Raw genomic sequence first — 19,721 nt, 5'->3', positions numbered from 1 at the left:
GTTTTTGCATTGTTTCACTCAACTTTATAATTTGTTTATAAACATAATTTCAGTATGTGTAATATTTTTCGTATAATTAATAAAGATAATATACATAACCTATCTCGTATATTAGTAGAGCAACTTGAGTTTTACCCTTCTTACAATCACCCCGCATTTTACTGGGGCTGAGTCACCTCATGATTTTTTTAACTTCCGGTGTTGTGTTCTTAACTTTTCTGGTAATAGTGGGGAGGTTTTAAGGGTTTACTGCTGGAGTGATTGGCATGTGATGTGGTCGCCGCGGGGCTCACTCAATATTTACTCGTACAGTGAAACGTCGACTTCATGTTGGAACAACTTATGGTTTCATTGGATCTGAAATCTGAGTTTCTGGGCCTCTTTATTATCCATTCCTAGATGATACCTGGGCCGCCTGTTCCTGGCCCTTAATTTCCCATCACCTGAAGACGGAACCAAGTCCCCAACTCGCAAGGCAGGCAATTCTTCCGCCGGAAACTGAACAACAAACACAGCTTAGCAATTCATAAGGCGAACTGAAGTAAAAGAAGAAATAGTAATGAAGAGACTCAGTCGAGGGCTTATCCTGTGCATGAATTCATTGAGGCAAATTCAAGTAGCAAAATCAAATCCCCATCCTCGTAATCAAAGATCATTTGTTTTACCCGCGATTCCCAACATTTTTCTTTCTTTTTGTCGCTATTATTCCACCGGTAAGCCTTTTTATGTACTTACCAGATTATGTTTCAGAAGAAAAAAAAAGTGTAGCTTTCGATTCATTGGAACAATATTCTCGTAATGGGCAGAGCTGCAACCTCAGCTTTCTACTGACCTCCTGAAAATAATGGAACAAAGATTAGTCGCTATTGAGCATAGGAGTGCTTTTCTCGAGAATTTCATGAACCAGGTAATATCTTTTAATTTCAAATTCTTTTATGTTTCTGTTTAATTGTATTTTGATTTTTTTTTTTTAAATTGAGCTTGTGGGTGTTGTTTGAAGACAGCCAGAAGCCTCACCTACCGAGTATTCGAAGGCTAACAAAGAGCTTCATAAACTTAGGGACTCAATGGACCTCATAAATGAGCTGAGAACCAAACAGAAGGTATATTTTTGTCTTCATTTTCTGTCTTGTACTAATGTTCTGTCTTACAGTTTTATTCTGTGTCGATGAATCAAGCTTTTGTCCCTTGTCTGAAGGTATCATGTATCTTGTATATTTCCGTAGCTTTCCTAATTAAGCCTTCAGTAAGTTGACCTGTGTTGATAAATGATGACATTGTATACATACTATGACCCTAGAGGTATCTTTATGCGTTATCCTATTGTTTCCTATAGTTGCTATTATGTTGTGATTTGGTCCAATGAGGATGCTGTTTTAAGTTTTCCTTTTTGTTCCCCATTTTAAGTAGGAGATTGATAGTTTGAGGTCATTGATGGCTGAATGCCCCAATGATAAAGACATGCTTGAGATGGCAACTGAGGATCTTGGTAAGGCTTTGGAAGAAGAGAAAAGACTGCAGAACTTGTTACTCAAGTCGTTACTTCCTAGAGATGATGCTGATGAGAGGGACTGCATTTTGGAGGTTAGAGCAGGTAATAACTGTATGTTGAGGTGGCACATGAATACTGTTTTTTGTCATTGTTTTTTGTTGAATATTTTTCCTGCTTTTTTAATCAGGAACTGGTGGGGAGGAGGCTTCTTTGTTTGCGATGGATGTGTTCAAAATGTAAGTCAGTACAACATGGTGTCATGGTCCGTGCATGAATCACGAGTTTTTTTCAGAAGCTGCTTATCTGAGAATTCTTTACTTGGATGGTTACAACAGGTATGAGAGGTACTCACAGAAGAAGGGGTGGAAGTTTGAAGTGGTAGATATAGCAGAGTCTGATCTGAAAGGGTATAAGGTATCTATTTCATCTTGTGTGTTTTCTAGGATCTTGGTCTTTCTAAAGTTTATGGAATTATCTTGTGGAGCTTATCTCCTGTCCGCATCACAGAACCTTGACTTCTTGTTCTCCTTATCAGGAAGCTAGTGCAGCAATCTCAGGAGCTGGTGTTTATGGGAAACTTAAATTTGAGAGTGGAATTCACAGAGTTCAGGTTTTTGTTTCCGACTTTTTAACATGCAATATAATGCTTTAAAGCCCAACATAAACGGCGTTTTCTTTTGGCAGCGTGTTCCTGTGACAGAGAAGTCTGGACGGATCCACACTAGTGCTGTATCAATTGCTGTTCTCCCTCAGGCTGATGAGGTGCTTAAGGATATGTTTTGTGTTTCAATTGTTTTTTTTTATCTGTTTGGACGATTGTTAGATTATTTTGTTGGGAGTTTTGTCGGATTCTCAGACTGCTCATACTAGTTCACTCGTACTTAAGTATTGGACATTCCATTGTCACAGTTTATCTGATTTATATTTTTAATTACTATATCCTTTTTGCCTTCTCTGATTGATGTTCTTGTTGAGGTTCTGCAGGTAGATGTCCGGTTAAGGAATGAAGATTTGAGAATTGATACTTACAGGTCTGGTGGTTCTGGCGGTCAACATGCAAACACCACCAACAGTGCAGTTAGAGTCACACATTTTCCCACTGGTATAACAGTAACTATACAGGATGAACGATCCCAGCATATGGTAAAGAGTACTCAAATGTTGTAGTTTGGATTCTTTTCTGTTGAGATCTTTTTCTTTGAACTTCATTTTTTCCATACTGTGCAGTAGTGTGCCAAGACATACTTGTGAAGTTTGCAGCCTTTCTTAGGTTTTTTTTTTCACCTTGGCGTGATTTATTTGTTTCAATATCATCTAAACAGAGAAAAGAGTTTTTCGTTTGAAAAGTTAATGATGCATGCTTAATTTTTATCCACATTGCTAGTTTCAGCTTTTTGGCAATTTTACTGCCCTATCATGTAATGTCTTTAGAAACTACCTCTACTTGTTTGCATATAGAGAAGGCACTTTATCAGTTGAAACTTGACTTTCAACCTGGTCTTAGGTATGAATCTCAGCATGGGGGAGAGTTATCTCTATTTGTGTAAGATCTGTGGGTATGCGCATGAAGTAGAAAAGAAGCTAGTCTTGCATAGATAGCTTTGTATTTCTGTATTGACTTGATTGCATCCATGAGGACAGAAAGTCATAAGTCTTTGAAACTTTCTGGTTACTGATATATATGGCATATTTAAGGTCTCTTAAGTAAAGCATGCAATCTATGGTTATATGTTAGATATGGACTTTAACTTGAAAGCACTAAAATATGAATTTGGATGGTTTGCTAAACAGTATCATCCATCGATATTTTTATCCTGGTGCTTTCGTAACTACCCCTTCTTTTTGCTTCCTATGACAGAACAAAGCTAAGGCCCTTAAAGTACTGTGTGCAAAGCTGTATGAAATGGAGAGGTCCAGAATTCAGACAAGCCGATCAAAGCTTAGATCTGAACAGGTATGGGTTACTAAGAGATGAAATTTTAGATTCTGTCCTTCAGATCCAGATGATTGGGTATTAATCACTTTGATATTAATAGATTGGTAGTGGAGATAGATCCGAGCGCATTCGAACCTATAACTTTCCTCAAGGGCGAGTCACCGATCATCGTGTCGGCATCACTTATCATGCAATAGATGATGTGATGCAGGGAGAGAATTTGGATGTCTTTGTGGATGCTCTTCTTTTGCAACAGGAAATGGATGCAATTGCAACCTTCAGTTCTGATCAATGACGTTTATTACGGGTAATGTCTTACCCGTCGCAGAATTTTATTTGCCTCATCATTTTCACACATGAAACGGCCATACCCTTTGTTCTCTTGCAACCTGAATCTTTAAAATATTCAACTTCATATTGGTGATGCATGGACTAACAGAGAGGAACAGGCAATTACACTTTCATGACATGTGCTATCGCCTGTTGTATCTTTTACTGATTGTTCTGGGAGCAATTACAGCTTTACAATATTATTATGTAGCGTGTTACACAGATATTATAGGCTTAATTAGAGTTGACATATGTATGGTTGCCCCCACCTGATTTTTAGCAGACTCGATAGCCATGTATTACAAGTTTGCAATTAATATCTTTTTCCCTTACTAAAGCTGTGACAGAATGGTTACTCAACATATTTGCATCCAAACTACCAACTGGACTAGTATTAAATTGTATTTAATCTCATCCAATCCCTGTTTAAAGAAGCTCGTGGGCATGAGATTGACTAGTTTTTAAGTCGTCCTTTGTTGGCATGTGAGCCATTTGGGCCACCTAGACACCGACCCTATATAAACCGGTAAGATAACACCAATCGAGTTGCTTCCACCCAAGAGAAATTGATGGCTCATGCCACTAGACAGACAAAATTCCATGATTGCAATCCTCCGGCTCCTAAACAAAACCAAAACTATTAGAATCATATAAAATTAGATTGCCTAAAATAAAAGTCTATTAGTTTAGCATTAAAATCAAATGACGAATATGACTGGATGGGATTTGGTTGATGCGTGGGCGGTGGGGTACGGTTTTCACCTTTCTTACTCGTCCGGCTGAAATCATTATGTGGGGGCAACAACTTCGTCATGGAAAATGTCGCTACTTCTTTTCTTAAAATGAAATCTTCCCACTTTTTAATTCTTGACTTGAAATAAAAATTTTTACAAAAAAAAAAAAAATTTATCGACCAATATCACGTGAAGCGATGAAAAAAATCATTATATTTTTAAATCATTGAGTTGTTAAGTCTTTTTTCGAAGTCGACTTACGAGTTTCAAGTGACGAGTCAAAAATCAGTACAGTAGATCAGTATCCATCAATAAGTAGAAGATTGTACTTTAAATTCAAAGTCAATTTAATGATTAGTATCAGAAATTGAAGAAGAAAACTGTTTGAGTTTTGGTTTGTAAATTCGTGACGTTTAAAACTATTTTTGAATTGTAGAAGAGAAGTAAAATGATAGTTTTCAATTGGTGTAATAATTTTAATAGTCTAGTGGCTTAAATGAAAACCTTTGAATAATTCGGTGATCATTTTAAAGTTGGGTGATCAAAATGTATATTTAATAATAGTTTAATGACTTTAGGTGCAGTTTATTATATGATGCTAATTGATGTGTCTATTAGGAAAGCCCTCGAATATGGTTAAAATCGATTGGGGGGTCCCAAAAGTGTCCGGACTGAAGGAGACAGGTTAACACATCAATTAAAAAAGCAAACCAAAACCTTACCCTTAGAAATGAAGAAGAAGAGTTTTGAGTGGCAACGACGGGGTCCAATAAGGGAAAAAGAAGAGAGGCGGTAAATGTATGTTTTCTTCTGCAACCAAGTCTATTCTACCCATTAAAAAGTCCTTGAAAATGACCCCCCGTTCTCAACTGTAGTAATTACTTGAGAAAAATCAAGCAAAGATGTAATCCTGCCCACAAAAGTCTCTTTCTTTAGTTTCAAGGTAGAAAAATTTGGGAAAAATGTGATAACTTTTTGTTGGCTTCAAGATAAAATCTTGGTAGATTCGTTTCCATTATTGGTTTTTATAATTACTTTAATATTGCATGTAATGCTGTATTTGCCGGATCTTACAATATTTTAGAATCCGATGCAATGCAATACGCATAGGCAAGAAATGGTTAGTGAAAGTCCTCAAGTTTTGTCTGTTTTCCGCCATTGATTCTCCTGATTTAGACCCTGATTGATTAAATTAATGGTACCATTATTTTACGTTGAGTTCATTTTTAACTTTTTTTAATATTTTTTCATCGCCCATGGTTAGATCTAAACTAAAAAAAAATTCCACCCTGTTGTATATTTGACAAAAAGACTCATCAAAGAAAAAAAAAAAAAACAAAAAAGGGGAAGATTTGCTGCTCAAAACAGGTATCTGACACCTCCCCAAAGACATAGGGGTGTTAGAATCTGGTCTGGAAAATCAAACTTAGTTTACCCTGTCCATTTTTTTCTTCGATGAATCCTAGAATGCAAAGCAATTATTATTAAGTCTTTCATTAATTGCCTCAAAAGAACCATTATTGAATTCGTCAAAGGAAAAAAGGGGTGACATATGGATAAGTTCCCTGATGTTCTGTGTGGTTGGAGCTGGGAGGAGAACAAGTTGTTTGAGCTGGCTTTAGCAGTGGTCGATGAACAACACCCTGATCGTTGGGAAGTGGTAGCCGGCATGGTTGGAGGGGAAAAAACTGCAGAAGATGTGCATAAACATTATGTCATACTTTTGGAGGATTTGCAGTTTATCGAATCGGGTAAACTCGACCATAAACTTGCCGAAACTCAGTCCTGTATTCAACTGGACTGCACTCAATCTGTATGCTGGACTGATGATGATAACAAGTACTCACAATTCTTTTTCTTTATTTTCTTCTTCTTCTACCAATTCTTTTTTATTCTTTTTCCCCTCTCTAGTCCATATTCCTTATTCACTAGGATCCTTACAAATCACAGCTAAAGAGAGTAAATTTCGATATACATGCATCTGAGTTTGTTGACCCTATCATTTCTTCACGCATGCATAGCCAACTGGGCCAATTCCCCGCTCAACCTTGTCTTGGCCGTTCATAAAGGGACAAATACAGGAATCCTGTTTTCCAGCCCCAGGGAACAGTGCCTCTCAATCTAGGACTTTTCATTGTTTCTACTTACCTTATTTGCTCCGTTTTTTCTTTCTTCTCCTGCATCGTAAATTCATAATGTCAAATTTCATAAGACAGGCATATTTCAGAGTGGTTAATGTGGATCAATGATTCTGCTATATTTATGTGGTTCTACTTCCATGATGATGAATTTTTAAACCATAAGCTTTTGTTATCCTCATTTTCTAGCAATCTATTAGTCTCGTTGTAGGCAGATTTGAAGTTGTTCCTTGCATAAGGCCAATCAGAGTTAAAACAGTGCTTTTTTTAGTTTCTGATGTTTAGTTGTTTCTCTGCGCCTTACAGCTTGCTGGTTCGATTAGACATAAATTGATCCCCAGAGCTACTGTATTGCTGGTTTATTATGAAAGCAGATTTGGTCACTGGTGGCTGTGCCAGAACTTACGTCCCACACGAATGCAGGTCATATTAATATATCAATTCTAATGTTATATCCCTTGTTCCTTGATGTAATCACTCTCTTCATTGTAAAACAGAATTTATGAAAAAAAAAATCAACTTTGCAATTTGTAGATAGTAGAAATGGGTCTTTGGGCCTTGTTTATTTGAAGCTGATGTCCGACACTTGTTATACTATTTCTTCAGTAAAAAAATTCCAGTTTTAGGGTGGATTTCTTTCATGAAGGTTGCAAATAATGTGCTAGACTTGTTTTACTCATCTCCCTAGTGATTATTGGTTTGAATCTTAAACACACTCAACAAAATTCCAAATCATATTTGCTTAATATGGATGTGATTTTTACTCTTTGAAGGTGTCTTCCAATTCCGAAATCGACATTAAGGTACCAAGAACTTGATTTCATAAAATATCAGTACTTTGAAGCTAAAAACACCCAGAATTTAGAGTGATAGTTTTTTTTTCCCGAAATCATGAGATAACAAGACAAAATGGAAGCAAAAGCAGATAACATTACATCTGAGGAAATAATAAATCATCATTGTTGCAGTCTTGTCCATTTGCATGAAGCTAGTTCTATTCAAAACCCAGATCAAAGAACACAAGCTTGTTCCAAGCATAAAACATCCAACAGTAGTTTACAGTTGGTAATTGAGGGTGTTGTCCTGGGGTGCAGGTGTGAAGTTCCATTTTCTGAGAAGAAACTTTCTTTGCCCAAACAACCTGTATCAGAAACCTAGTGGCCATGCCACGGGGTGAATTTAAAAGCTGGATTGTGGCAAACCCTGATATTCTTCCTCTCCTCTATCTATCTCCAGTCTGTCACTTAAAGCAATGCAGCATTTATTCAAGTCTTCTTATTGTGTCATTTCCCCCCAATCAATGGTGATAGTGGAAAAAACAATAAGGTTCCTGGAAATGGTTGGAGAATCAAAATGCAAATTTCCATTACCAGTAAAACGAATAATCTCTATACTTGGAATGAAAAGAATAGAGAGAAAATGAAGAAAAAAGAGCTGGGGCCATTGGGGCTCAACAAAAGTCACCACAATTACCTTGTTAAAAGGTACCTATCATGAACCTGGATCTAAATTACAGTCATAATAATAATGCCAAAATGGAATAAGGTGAAAAAGTTAAATAAAAAAAGAGGGAGGAAAAAAATGGAGGAGGCAGAGCCAGGGAAGAGGCAGTGCATGGGCGGAGAAACAACAGAATCAGTTGGTAGATCCATCCATGCTCAGCCTGTTCCCTGTCTTTGTCTGTCTCTCCCATCTTTCTCACTCTCTCTCAATATTGACTGTTACCTCATCTTGTTTTGCCTCTGTTGGAATGCCCCCAAAGAAACCTGCCACTCTGATGTCTATGGCTCTCTGCTATAATAACCCAAACTCTGAGCTATTTAAGCTAACCCCCCCCCCCCCCCAATAACGTTTACAGTACAACTTGTACTAAACGGACTCTGTACTACAGTACTATCAACTTCTTTGAGTGCCAGTTGAACATACAAGAACCTATTTTGGTGGGATGAATTTGTACTACACTTGTATCTGCTAGTACTCTCATATTCTCCAATGATACGTTGACTCTTACCAAATAAATTACTTCCATAAAAGAATTTAGTGGTGCCGTTAGCCTAATGCATCCACTTCAAATCTTTGAATAAACAGATTCAGCTTGTCTTGCAGATTTCAAATGGTATGTTGGATTATGATGAAAATCAAACATGGTTGTATTGATTGATAAGAACAATTCGTATTCTATCTATTTGGAGAATATTGGTTTCTTTCTGTAAAAAAAGGATTACTATAGGTATTTGGAAATGGCGAGCTGGTGGTGAAATTCAGATCAAATGTTGGCTGTCGATCTAAGAAATCCACATGAATTAGGCCGAGCAACCTTATAGTCATCCAGCTTATTGCACCAAGACAATCACGATATGTAAGCTTTTGATCAACAATTTAATTTTGTTCGTTTATTTTCATTTACCAACTTAAATCAATCAATTTAAACCAAAATTTACTCGGTTTTTTTTTTGTTAATGAACAAACTCATTTATGTTCATTTAAATTATTTAAAGTTCATTTAAAAGCCGATTTATTATTAAATCATTATATATTAATAGAATTATTATCTGGGGGCTTATTTTATTTATTTATTTATTTATAGTATATTTGATTATATCTAAAATATAATATATTTGTGAACATATTCATTTAATGTTCGTGAAATATTTGTTTAACTTAAACGAATAAATATGAGAACAAATAAGCACAAATACAAAATAAAAATTCTTAGTAGGAAGAGGTTTAAAATAACAGCTTTAATCCAAAATTCAAACTTTCAATAAAATTTGATTCCAAGTTGTTTGTTTGAAATTAAATTAAAACTAAAACAAATAAAAAATGAAGGATTTGAATTGAAGAATAATAAAAAGGATAAAGAAACTAAATATAAGTAAAACTGAAATAAATGATAAAATTGGTCTTAGCAACCACGATTATCAGACAATAATCAAATACGAACTTATCAAAATCCGTAGTTAAATATGTGTGTAGGTCGGATCATATAAGAGCTAAACTCATCATCTAATCCAACAAATACATTTATTTAGAAAGTTGAAGAGTGAGTGAAGATAATTTGTATTATGGATCCCTCAATTCCACCTGTAAGATCTCTAAGCTACTTGAACAAGCAAAGAACTTTTGCGAACAAAACGAAAACGAAGGTAAAAGGAAGCATCATCTACGAATATGTATTTACTTTTCATTATATATATTTCAAAAGTGGGGATGATGAATACATAGGCAACAAAGAATTTACAATTCAAATATGAATGAGATCAGAAGCATCTCGTTGCCCTTTCTCTCTTTTCTGATTCCATTTTCTTTTTATATATCACAATATAAAAGTAAAAAAATTGGGATTTCTAACCTGAATGAATGTACAACTCCCCCATGCAAATGCCCTTTTCCAATAACAAGTCTAGAGAATCTCTAGACAAATGAATATAGTTCACTTGGTCTGTTGAATTTCACATTTGATATTTTAAGAGATCAGGAAGAGTGATTTTCCCAGAGTTATTTGTATCCAGCTTGCTGAACTGATTGCATATCTGCAATATATCCTTCTCCCTAACCTTCCCCATTTCTTTGAGCTTGTAAATGACATACTCCGATTTACTGCAACCAGAAATTTTAAGGTGGAACATGAACAACAAAAGCATCACAAGTAAAAGAACTACAAACAAGCCCCATTAGTCTGCTAGAGAATAAATAAACACCCTCATGAATTCATAGACTACAAGCCCTTTAATTTCAAACAAGCAGCACATAGAGTTCATTCCAAAATTACCTAGAAAGATAGAAACCCGACCTGATAAAACCATTGTTGTTTATGTCAGCAGCTAGCAAATCCTCAATAGTGATATCCCTATGTAGTACCCACTTGGCAATCCTCCTATGCCGCTTGTTAACCCTTGCTTCAGCCAAATACAGGAAAGCTCTAGCAACAGCCAGCGTCGAAATCAGGAGCCAAACACCAGCGAACAAGCGTCCAGGCAGAGTCTTAAAGGCCCTGTCCCCATATCCAACTGTGGTAACAGACATAACAGACAAGTAAATAGAATCAACCCAGTCCAAGCTCTCCACAAAGTACAAAATCAGAGATCCGATCCCAATACACAACACCACAACCCCAAGTGCCAAACTGACTTTAAGCCTAATCCTCATCCTTCCTTTGTCCACATCAACAATGTAATCCCTAGCTGAAAACCCTTGTTGTGATTTCTCCATCTGAATCCCAGTTAATATCATGTTCTCTTGCAAGTCGAGGACATAATTCACAACCCCACTCAACAATATATCAATAAAACCAAAACCCACCAACACAAACACACAAGCAAAAATCTTGGTAGCTGGGGTTAAAGGAGCTATATCACCATAACCAATGGTGCACATAGTGACTATACAGAAGTAGAGAGCATCAACAACCGGGTGAGTCTCGATACCCGAGAATTCATCTCTGTTAAACGAATAAATAACAACACCGAGAATTAAGTAAATGGAGAGCAAGAAAACAGCTTGCCTGATAATGGAGCTGGACTCAGATTGAGGTTTAGGCACTTGGGGTGTTTTGGGCTTCAAATCACGCATGACAGCCATGGCCGGAGCCGTTTTACATCGCTTGAGAGAACCGGGCTTCTTTGACCCTGTACTAGGAACAGGATAATCAAAACGGGGAGGGGGTTGAATCTGCGGGTGGTCCTCGATTTCAGATAGCAAGAGGGCTGGTGTTGAGATTGACTGTGGGATTGTGAGATAAAAGCCATGATGAGAGTCATCAAGGATGTGCCGAAATTCGGGTTTTGATTGGGGGGAGAGAAAAGGCTCATCTGCCATCTCAGAAAACCAACACAACAGAAAAAGAAGCCTTTTACTTTTTTGCGTCTTCAAGATCGTGGTGGTTGTTGAGAGGTAGTTGGCTTCAGGTTTAAACTTTCGATATTGTGACATTGCTTTTAAGGAACACACTCAGCTTTCTCTTTAGTCAAATATACATAAAAATAAAATTAAAAATTAAACATAAACACAGTGCACCTTATATACTATAATCGTTGTTTGGACGCAATATGGATTATGTTGCTTCATTTAGTAAAATGGTATAATTAGGTTCCAATTGACAACTATCACTATTTTATTCCTATAAATACCAAACCATCCTTTCTTTGTTTAGTCATCTCATTTCTCTTGCTTTTGTAGTTCTTATCCATTCAATAATAATATTGTTTAGTGTAGACAAGTAAAACAAACTTGGGTTATTTTCATCTCCAATTATTACATGTTAACCAAATTCTTTTAAATTAAATCTAAACAACTTCACTTTTATGCCTCTTTCATTAGTTAGTGCAATAATATTATAACTCTTTTCCTATTCCTAAATAGGAGGATAAAACACGTTTAAATACATTTAAACTCATGTCTTCTTCTAGTGGCGACAATACTGATGTCAACCAAGTTAAGACTTAATTAATTGTATGTAAAACTAATGTATTACTTTATGAGTCTTGATTTGAATAAAGAGATAGCTAAAGCTCTTATCAAATAGATATTTGACATGGACACGAACTAAGTTACCTTCATCCCCTATCTCTGTATAGAAAAAAGTATTTCTTTATGAAATATAACTTTTGTCCAAAAGAAAAAATTCCAATAGGAAGTTATTTTATAAAAGTGTTAGTTTCCGTATTTTTTTAAAATATATATTTATCAAATATATTATCTTTTATAAAATTAAATAAATTTTATTTTTTAAATTAATGAAATTATTTTATAAAACATTTCATCAAATAAAATATTTTACAAAATATTTATAAAAAGGTTTTACAAAATAAAACGCAAAAAGAATTTGGTATGTAATTTTATTGAATAACATATTGAAAAGAATTGAAAGTTGGGAATCATTTAAAATAATAATAATCAAATGTATTCCTTAAAAATAATGTTAGAAGTGCAGGAGAAAAAAACAGAATTTTAATATTAATTTCTGAGTAAGGAACTAAAAATAAGGGAGGAAAAACTTTTATATTAGAATTTATAAATGTAATAGTCTGATTTTCAGTGATGTCGGAAACAGTGGTTCGAGGCCGTAAAATCTGGCGAGTAAGTTCGTAAATTTTATTATTTAATATTTACGAGTCAAATATGATTTAAAAAATTGAATTAGTAATTTATGTCTTATAATGAATTATTAGATTCAAATGATAAAACCCTAGTTCAAATGGTTTTAGAAAATGAGGTATCGGGACCTCGTTTCTATAAACTGAGCTGTATATATTTTTATAAATATTTACGGAGTGCCATTAAGGTAGTATTAAAGTTTCCTTGAAAAATTTTAACGTTTCGACAGTTAATTAATTAAAAAGGACTAAACTGAAAAATATGCATAACTTGCTAATTATAATAATGTGCCTAAATGGCTTGATTAATAAATAAAGAAGGACCTAAATAGAAATTATGCCTAAATGAAAAGATGTGACGCATAACATGGAAAAAAATAATGAAATAAAATAAAATTGTAATTAAATTGAAATTAAAATAAAATAAAAGTGAAATTAGAAAGTTTTTAGGCAATTCTTTATTTTTCTCCCAATTTTCGGTTCAAAAAGAGACATGGGAGAGCTCCTTGAGCTGATCCTTCAACTTTTCTTCGTGTGAGTTAAATTCTTACTCGTTTTTTTTAATTTTTACGTTTTTGAGATTGTTACAATTAGGTCCAACTAAATCTTACTCTAGTTTTTGATTTTGTTAAAGATTTTGAATGTTTCCGTTGATGAATCTATATGATTTTAGTTATTAAATGATGAATTTGAGATGTTGGTTGATATTTAAAAGTATTTTATTAAGTAATTTTGATGAATTTTTCGATTAGGGACTAATTTATTGAAATAGTAAAAATACAAGGGTTTTTGTGAAATTATTGCAAATTTGGGCTGTATTGAATGCCATGAATATTCTGATAGCATGTTTTTGCATTAAAATGGTTAATTTTCATGATTTGGGCTTAGGAACTAAATTGAATAAAAGTAAATTTTAGGGCAATTTTGTAAAATGTAAAATGACCAAATTGCATGAAATGAATTGTTTTATTATTTAAATTAATAAATTGAATGAAACATTAATTTAGATCAAGATCAGGTAGAAAATCGAGGGAAATGGAAAATTAACAAAATGCCCCTATATCTTGTTATTTCTGCAATTTAGCCTAGTAATTTCGTATGAACTATATTCTGTATAATTTTGATTAAAATGAATGTTATTTGGTGATGAATATTATATATATGTGTGTTCTATTGTTGGAATTGAATTATTATTGGAAATATATTATCGAATTTAATACTCAATTTGGATTGAACGCGGGATTAAGTACAATCGTTCTGTGGCAAAGGATAAATTGACGGATAAGACCATAACTGGGTTATAGCACTATGAACGTAAGACCATGGTTGGACCATGGCAGTGTTTATATGTAAGACCATAGCTGGGTTATGACATTCTGATGATATGACCATAACTGGGTTATGGCACTACGAATGTAAAGGATGAATTGACGATAAATTACCCAAACAAACCGAGGTTTAGCATTTGTTGCGAGCTTTCGTGTTTACTTTCTGTTTAGCTCTCATGAACTTCTGTTCAACCTTCGAGCTTCTGAAAGCAATGTACTCATATTCGTAAGTCGTTCTTCGAATGGTAAAATAACAAGAGTTGCTTTTGGATGACATATGTATATGAAGAAACAGTAAGAGAATGATATGTGTCATGATATGTATATATATCAATATCTTGATATGTTGATACATGGAAATTATGTAAGTTGTGATGAGTAATAAACTCAAGTGTGATATGTTGATAAAATAAGTTTATCAATGTTGAATTTATATGAAATATGTTCAAGTATGCTAACAAGTGTTGTTGTTGACGCTTAAACAAGTGCCAAGCTACTGGTCAAATGGTAATATGTTTATTATATGATGCGTTGAAAGGGTAAGTGCTCAAATGAAAATATATTTGTGCTCATGAAAGAATGGTAAATTTTTAGTTATGCAATTTCTTATAAAATGAGTTGTCGTGTGATTAATTCGAAAAAGGTCTGTGTTTAAATGCACTAGCTTATATCTATGGTTGAATGATATGCTTATGACTGGTGTGTTATGCATATGGAATGAGTGTGGAAAGTAAAGAAACGCAAATGAAAATAAAGAAATTTTGGAAAAGTTAAAGTTGTTTAAAATCTTATTATGCTAGGGATATCGTGTGTAAGTGATACTGTAGATTTATTCACTTAGTGAGTTGTTAAATATAACTTCATGAGTATTGTGGTAGCAACATTAGATTATTCTTGATAAGTATAAATTTCATATTTGAAAAGGAAGTATTATGATTAAAGTTTATACGAGCTTACTAAGCACCCATTACTTATGTATTTGTTTTCTTCTACTTTTTAGATTATCGGAAGCTCGATTGAGTTGGAAGCTTGTCGGAGATATATCACACTATCCATTGGTTATATCGGTATTTTCGAATGTTTTGATTTTGGTTATAATGGCATGTATAGGTATTTTGTTTAATGATGGCTTATATATAGTGTGTTGAGTTTAGCCACTTATTTTGACTTGTTTTGAATGTCTAATTATGGCTTGTTGATATATGTAATGTTGATTGTTGATAGACACAAAATTGGGTGAGAAATATGGCTTGTAAAATGACCTATTTTCGTTCACACGGGCAAAGACACGGGCATGTGTCCCCTACTTCTAAGAAAATTTTTGAAATTTTGGAGAAAATTCCCTGAATACCCGGTTTAGTCCCGATTTACTTCTAAGGTGAATATTGGGCCTCGAAGGTCCATCTAAGGGACAATATGAGTGTTATACAATTGATTCTTAATATGTGTAACAAAAGTTGAGAAATGTTCGTATTTAATTCGTAAAGTTTGGTAATACTCCGTAACCCTATTCCGATAACGAATGAGGGTTAGGGGTGTTACATACAATGTGTAAAAACATTTTAAATGATGTAATAGGTATCGAGATTTAATAAAAAAAAACAAATTTTTAGTACTAGACTTGTTTAACACGGATTTTAATAACGTGATCTCATATCTTATTATTAATATTGTATAAAAACTTATTATACTAAAAATGTATTATGATGTTAATACCAATGCTAAATGAGGCATTAATAATTTATCATCGTATTATTCAATATAAAATTTAGTGAGTGTAATTTGTCCTACTATTATAAAATTAAACTAATTGAAAGCCACCTAACATAACTTATTGTGCACGCAACCGCTATTGGGCAAACTTTATAGTTTTCCATTGCCAAATTGAACTTGAAAGCCAAGATGAAGATTAGTCTAGTTTTAAATACAGATATCCAGTATCTGGTTTTACATATATAAGGATGGGTGTCTGTTAAAAGGGCAATCACCATTTTCTTAGCCATATTCTTTACCAATGGCGCTGTGTGTTGTGAGATCAAGGCGAAGCCTAGTGACTCCATCTCAGCAAACACCATCTGGCAAGCTTGACTTGTCATTCATTGATAAAGTGCCGGTTCTAAGATGCTATACCCGCACATTGCATGTATACAAACATGGCCCTGAAGCATCAAAGGTCATTAGGGAAGCTTTGTCCAAGGCCTTGGTGCCTTACTATCCACTTGCTGGACGGCTAAAAGAGTCCGATAACAATCAGCTTCAGGTTGAATGTTCGGGAGAAGGTGCCTGGTTCGTCGAGGCATCAGCTGATTCTAGCCTTCATGCATTCAATTACTTCGACGATGCTAATTTTGACATTCCTTATGATGAACTTCTTCCTGATCAAGTTCCTAACAGTGAAGGCATGGAACCTCTTGTACAAATGCAGGTACCATAATTTTGAATTTAAACCAACAATGATGGTAATGTGATTAAGCCTAATGCATGCACCGTGCATGGGTTTTTCTTTTTCTTTGTCTCAGGTGACACAATTTGCATGTGGAGGTTTCGTCATAGGGTTAATATTTTGCCACACCATATGCGATGGCTTAGGATCTGCACAGTTCCTAAACGCTGTAGGGGAGTTCGCGAGAGGTATGGAACATCTAAGCGTTGAACCGGTGTGGAAAAGGGACTTTTTTCCAACTCCAACACAAGAAGCAAATGTTATCCAATTGGCAAACTTGCCAGTGCCACCACCCCCGATGCCTGGCAAGCCGCTAGAGCATGTGAGCATTGATATTTCCATGGATGAAATCAATCAGCTAAAGAAACAATTCCATGAATCGACGGGGCAAACTTGCTCTGCTTTCGAAATCGTGGCTGCTAATTTTTGGAGCCTTCGAACAAGAGCAATAAACTTGAAGCCAGGTACTGAAGTCCGGCTTCTTTTCTTTGCAAATTGCCGTCAGCTAGTGGAGCCTCCTTTGCCTAAAGGCTTCTATGGCAACTGTTTCTTCCCGATAACAATCACAGCTCCCTGCGACTTGCTTAAACAAGCATCAGCAATCGAAGTGATTAAACTGATACGAGAAGCCAAGACTAAGCTACCTTCTGAGTTTGGTAAGTTCAAGAATGGAGATTACTTGAGAAATGGGAAGGACCCATTTCTAGCACCTCTAGGGTACACCACCTTGTTTATATCGGAATGGGGTAGGTTGGGGTTCAACCAGGTTGACTATGGGTGGGGCCCCCCGGTCCACATGGTTCCAATTCCGGGCTCTAGCATCATCCCTGTTGGCATCATGGGATCGCTGCCATTGCCTAGAAAGGGAGTCCGCTTGATGACATGGTGTGTTGAGAAAGACCATACCCAGCCCTTCGTTGATCTGATGACGAAACTAGTCTAACAAGTTACCAGTGCTTGAAGTCTTGAACTGCTATTGCTTTACCCAACGCCAATGTCAATAAAACAACACAGCGCCACCACATGTTCAAAACATTTGTGCTTTTTATTTATTTGTATTTGGTATAATCTTCAATTTGATCTTGAAAATCTTCTTCTTATTAAAATTATCTCATTCACTTGTGGTCATTTTCAAATAAAATTATTATTTCTCAATAAGTAAATGCCATTGTGTTTAGTTTTATTAGAAAGCAATTTTCTATTTTTATGTTTGGTTCTTATTTAAGACTTGTGATTACCTTTCCCATTAATATTATCTTTTTGAAAGTAGTAAAATAATCATAATATAACAATCACATAATTAACTATATATATTTTAGAAAACTATTGATGGTTTATTTACTTTATAATAATATATAACTAAATTAAGGCTCGCTTGTTTCATTGAAAATGGTTTTGAAAAATGATTTCGGAAAATTACTTACCTTTTGGAATAGTGATATTTTCCGGTGTTTGAATAAATCATGTAAAATATTTTCTATTGTTTAGTAGATTTCTGAAAATATTTCATAAAATTTGTTTTCAATGAAACAAACATACATTTGAGATTTTATTATCTTTTCATTGTTTAATTGAGTTTATTTCATAAAGCTTATTTAGATTTTAATTAATCATGTTTTAGTTTTATTTAATCTTAATTTACTTAAGTAATTGTTAATTTCATACATTAGGGCATATAAATTTATGTTTAATTAATTTGAAAGTGGTAAATATTTATTTTAATATTATTTGGATGAGTAGGTCAAAAATGATTTAATTTGATAAAATTGAAGTAAGGATCAAATTATAAAATTTGTAAATTTTCAATTCTAAGGGTTTGAGTAGTGAAATTGAAACATTGATGTAGTAACTAAATTATATGATTATGAAATATGAAATTTTGGAAAGTTGAGCATAACATAGTGAAGTTTGAAATTATAGGGGTTAAATTGTAAAGATTTCAAAACTTGAGTTTTAGGACTAATTTACATAATTTGAGAATTTAAAATTTTGCAAAATAGAATATGAAAGTTTAATTGTTCAAAATCAATTGCTAACTTTTGGAAATTTTGACAATTTTAGTTGTAAGGACTAAATTATTAAACTGGAAATTTTAGAAAATGGCCTATTTTGCAAAATTGTACAAAACGAGGTTTAGGATTGAACTGTGGAATAAGAAAATCTATTTTGAGGAATTAAATTGTAGAGTACTAAAAATTTAGATTTTAAGGACTAAATTATAAAAATAAAATAAAATTGAAATATGAGGGGATATTTTATTCAATAGTGAAAGAGCTTCTCCTCTGTTGCCTGAAAGCTTCCCTTTTTTATTTCTTCGACAGTGAAGAAAATGAACAAAATCTTATCAGCTTAGAAAGTGTCTTATGGAAAAAATTTGGTATTACAATCTTTACTTCTCTATTATATTGCTCAATACATTCACGGATAATATTACTAATTTTGGCGGCTCTAATAGTTACCATGAGTATTTCCTAATTATTTTTTGGAAGAAAAAAAATAATGCCTACAATCTACAATAAAGTAAAAGGTAAGAAAAAGGCTAATAAATTATTTCCTTCATCACCCCAAACAAGCTAATATTAACACTAATGGTGGGTGCGTAAATGTAACTCGTTGTTTACAGAATTATTTGGAGTTCCTAAAGCTTCTTGTAAAGCTTGTTAAAAAATCCGTTGTCGGACTTAATTAATCGCTCTTTGTTGTTCAAAATAAATGGTTTCATTTTTGTAATTTTCTAATTGTTTCAAAATCTTATAAATTGAATTAATCAAATTCAATTTTTCTCGTTCTATCTCATAGAAAGCTTTGATTTTATCCTCTTTTTGGAGAATGATTTCTTTTGATAATTTATTTTACACCAAACAAACATAAAAGTAAAATGTGTGCAAACTGCAAAATCCAATGGGTGCCAGCCATACTTGAACTACTATTTACCGGTGGCCGGGTTATAAATAATAGTTGTCTTAACAGTTGGCCCATTAGTGTAAGATTTGTTAATTTGAATAAACTCGAAGCCCAAATCTGACTGATTTAGGTCATGAATCGCAGTGTAGAAAAAACCATTGAAGCTGGCCCATACCTAGATGATAATCGAATATTGATGGTAATGACTGATTTGATTTCCTCTTTATTTTTTAAAGATCAAAAGAAAATAATGTTTTATGCTATTCTCAAGTTGAGATTTGGATTTTTTTTGTCCATTTTGCGGATGGCATTGGAAAATTC

The 19,721-nt window shown here is 34.1% G+C and overlaps 4 protein-coding genes and 1 long non-coding RNA gene across 6 annotated transcripts; 3 read left to right on the top strand and 2 right to left on the bottom strand.

Annotated features, from left to right (window-relative positions):
• The first annotated feature begins 179 nt into the window (after window positions 1–179).
• LOC105802883 (peptide chain release factor 1, mitochondrial) lies at window positions 180–4,095 on the top strand. The gene is made up of 11 exons (XM_012634786.2): window positions 180–713; window positions 807–907; window positions 1,005–1,103; window positions 1,411–1,594; window positions 1,680–1,728; window positions 1,828–1,906; window positions 2,028–2,102; window positions 2,177–2,254; window positions 2,477–2,635; window positions 3,351–3,446; window positions 3,529–4,095. The coding sequence occupies exons 1-11, from the start codon at window positions 560–562 to the stop codon at window positions 3,721–3,723; spliced, it is 1,269 nt and encodes a 422-aa protein (XP_012490240.2). The 5' UTR covers window positions 180–559; the 3' UTR covers window positions 3,724–4,095.
• Window positions 4,096–5,606: 1,511 nt separating this feature from the next.
• LOC105802885 (protein RADIALIS-like 3) lies at window positions 5,607–7,271 on the top strand. Its single transcript, XM_012634788.2, has 2 exons — window positions 5,607–6,331; window positions 6,937–7,271. Exons 1-2 carry the CDS (start codon window positions 6,045–6,047, stop codon window positions 6,962–6,964), a joined length of 315 nt encoding a protein of 104 aa, XP_012490242.1. The 5' UTR covers window positions 5,607–6,044; the 3' UTR covers window positions 6,965–7,271.
• Window positions 7,272–7,428: 157 nt separating this feature from the next.
• On the bottom strand, window positions 7,429–8,745 carry LOC105802886 (uncharacterized). The gene is made up of 2 exons (XR_001136322.2): window positions 8,356–8,745; window positions 7,429–7,960 (listed from the first exon to the last, which is right to left on the bottom strand). It is a non-coding gene; the product is annotated as an uncharacterized LOC105802886 (long non-coding RNA).
• A 1,049-nt stretch (window positions 8,746–9,794) lies between these two features.
• LOC105802887 (two-pore potassium channel 5) lies at window positions 9,795–11,608 on the bottom strand. 2 transcript variants are annotated; one of them, XM_012634791.2, is made up of 2 exons: window positions 10,403–11,608; window positions 9,795–10,230 (listed from the first exon to the last, which is right to left on the bottom strand). In XM_012634791.2, the coding sequence occupies exons 1-2, from the start codon at window positions 11,560–11,562 to the stop codon at window positions 10,083–10,085; spliced, it is 1,308 nt and encodes a 435-aa protein (XP_012490245.1). In that variant the 5' UTR covers window positions 11,563–11,608; the 3' UTR covers window positions 9,795–10,082. The 2 variants fall into 2 exon arrangements, with proteins under 2 accessions (XP_012490245.1, XP_012490246.1); XM_012634792.2 differs by having other exon boundaries at window positions 10,424–11,604.
• Window positions 11,609–15,968: 4,360 nt separating this feature from the next.
• LOC105802888 (acyl transferase 4) lies at window positions 15,969–17,659 on the top strand. The gene is made up of 2 exons (XM_012634793.2): window positions 15,969–16,478; window positions 16,573–17,659. Exons 1-2 carry the CDS (start codon window positions 16,068–16,070, stop codon window positions 17,437–17,439), a joined length of 1,278 nt encoding a protein of 425 aa, XP_012490247.1. The 5' UTR covers window positions 15,969–16,067; the 3' UTR covers window positions 17,440–17,659.
• Window positions 17,660–19,721: the final 2,062 nt, after the last annotated feature.

This window comes from Gossypium raimondii, chromosome 11 (assembly GCF_025698545.1).
Source record: "Gossypium raimondii isolate GPD5lz chromosome 11, ASM2569854v1, whole genome shotgun sequence".
NCBI lineage: Eukaryota > Viridiplantae > Streptophyta > Magnoliopsida > Malvales > Malvaceae > Gossypium > Gossypium raimondii.
Note: the sequence above shows the minus strand (reverse complement) of the source record. Positions and strands in the feature narration are given on the sequence as shown.

Bases quoted from the DNA above. Each gene is read 5' to 3' on its own strand.
- LOC105802883 (XM_012634786.2), top strand. From the start codon at position 560: ATGAAGAGACTCAGTCGAGGGCTTATCCTGTGCATGAATTCATTGAGG. The intron at 908-1,004 runs GTAATATCTTTT...GTTTGAAGACAG, and splicing joins TCGAGAATTTCATGAACCAG to CCAGAAGCCTCACCTACCGA. The intron at 1,104-1,410 runs GTATATTTTTGT...CATTTTAAGTAG, and splicing joins AGCTGAGAACCAAACAGAAG to GAGATTGATAGTTTGAGGTC.
- LOC105802885 (XM_012634788.2), top strand. From the start codon at position 6,045: ATGGATAAGTTCCCTGATGTTCTGTGTGGTTGGAGCTGGGAGGAGAAC. The intron at 6,332-6,936 runs GTACTCACAATT...TGCGCCTTACAG, and splicing joins TGGACTGATGATGATAACAA to CTTGCTGGTTCGATTAGACA.
- LOC105802887 (XM_012634791.2), bottom strand. From the start codon at position 11,562: ATGTCACAATATCGAAAGTTTAAACCTGAAGCCAACTACCTCTCAACA. The intron at 10,231-10,402 runs GTAATTTTGGAA...TTCTGGTTGCAG, and splicing joins TCGGGTTTCTATCTTTCTAG to TAAATCGGAGTATGTCATTT.
- LOC105802888 (XM_012634793.2), top strand. From the start codon at position 16,068: ATGGCGCTGTGTGTTGTGAGATCAAGGCGAAGCCTAGTGACTCCATCT. The intron at 16,479-16,572 runs GTACCATAATTT...TCTTTGTCTCAG, and splicing joins AACCTCTTGTACAAATGCAG to GTGACACAATTTGCATGTGG.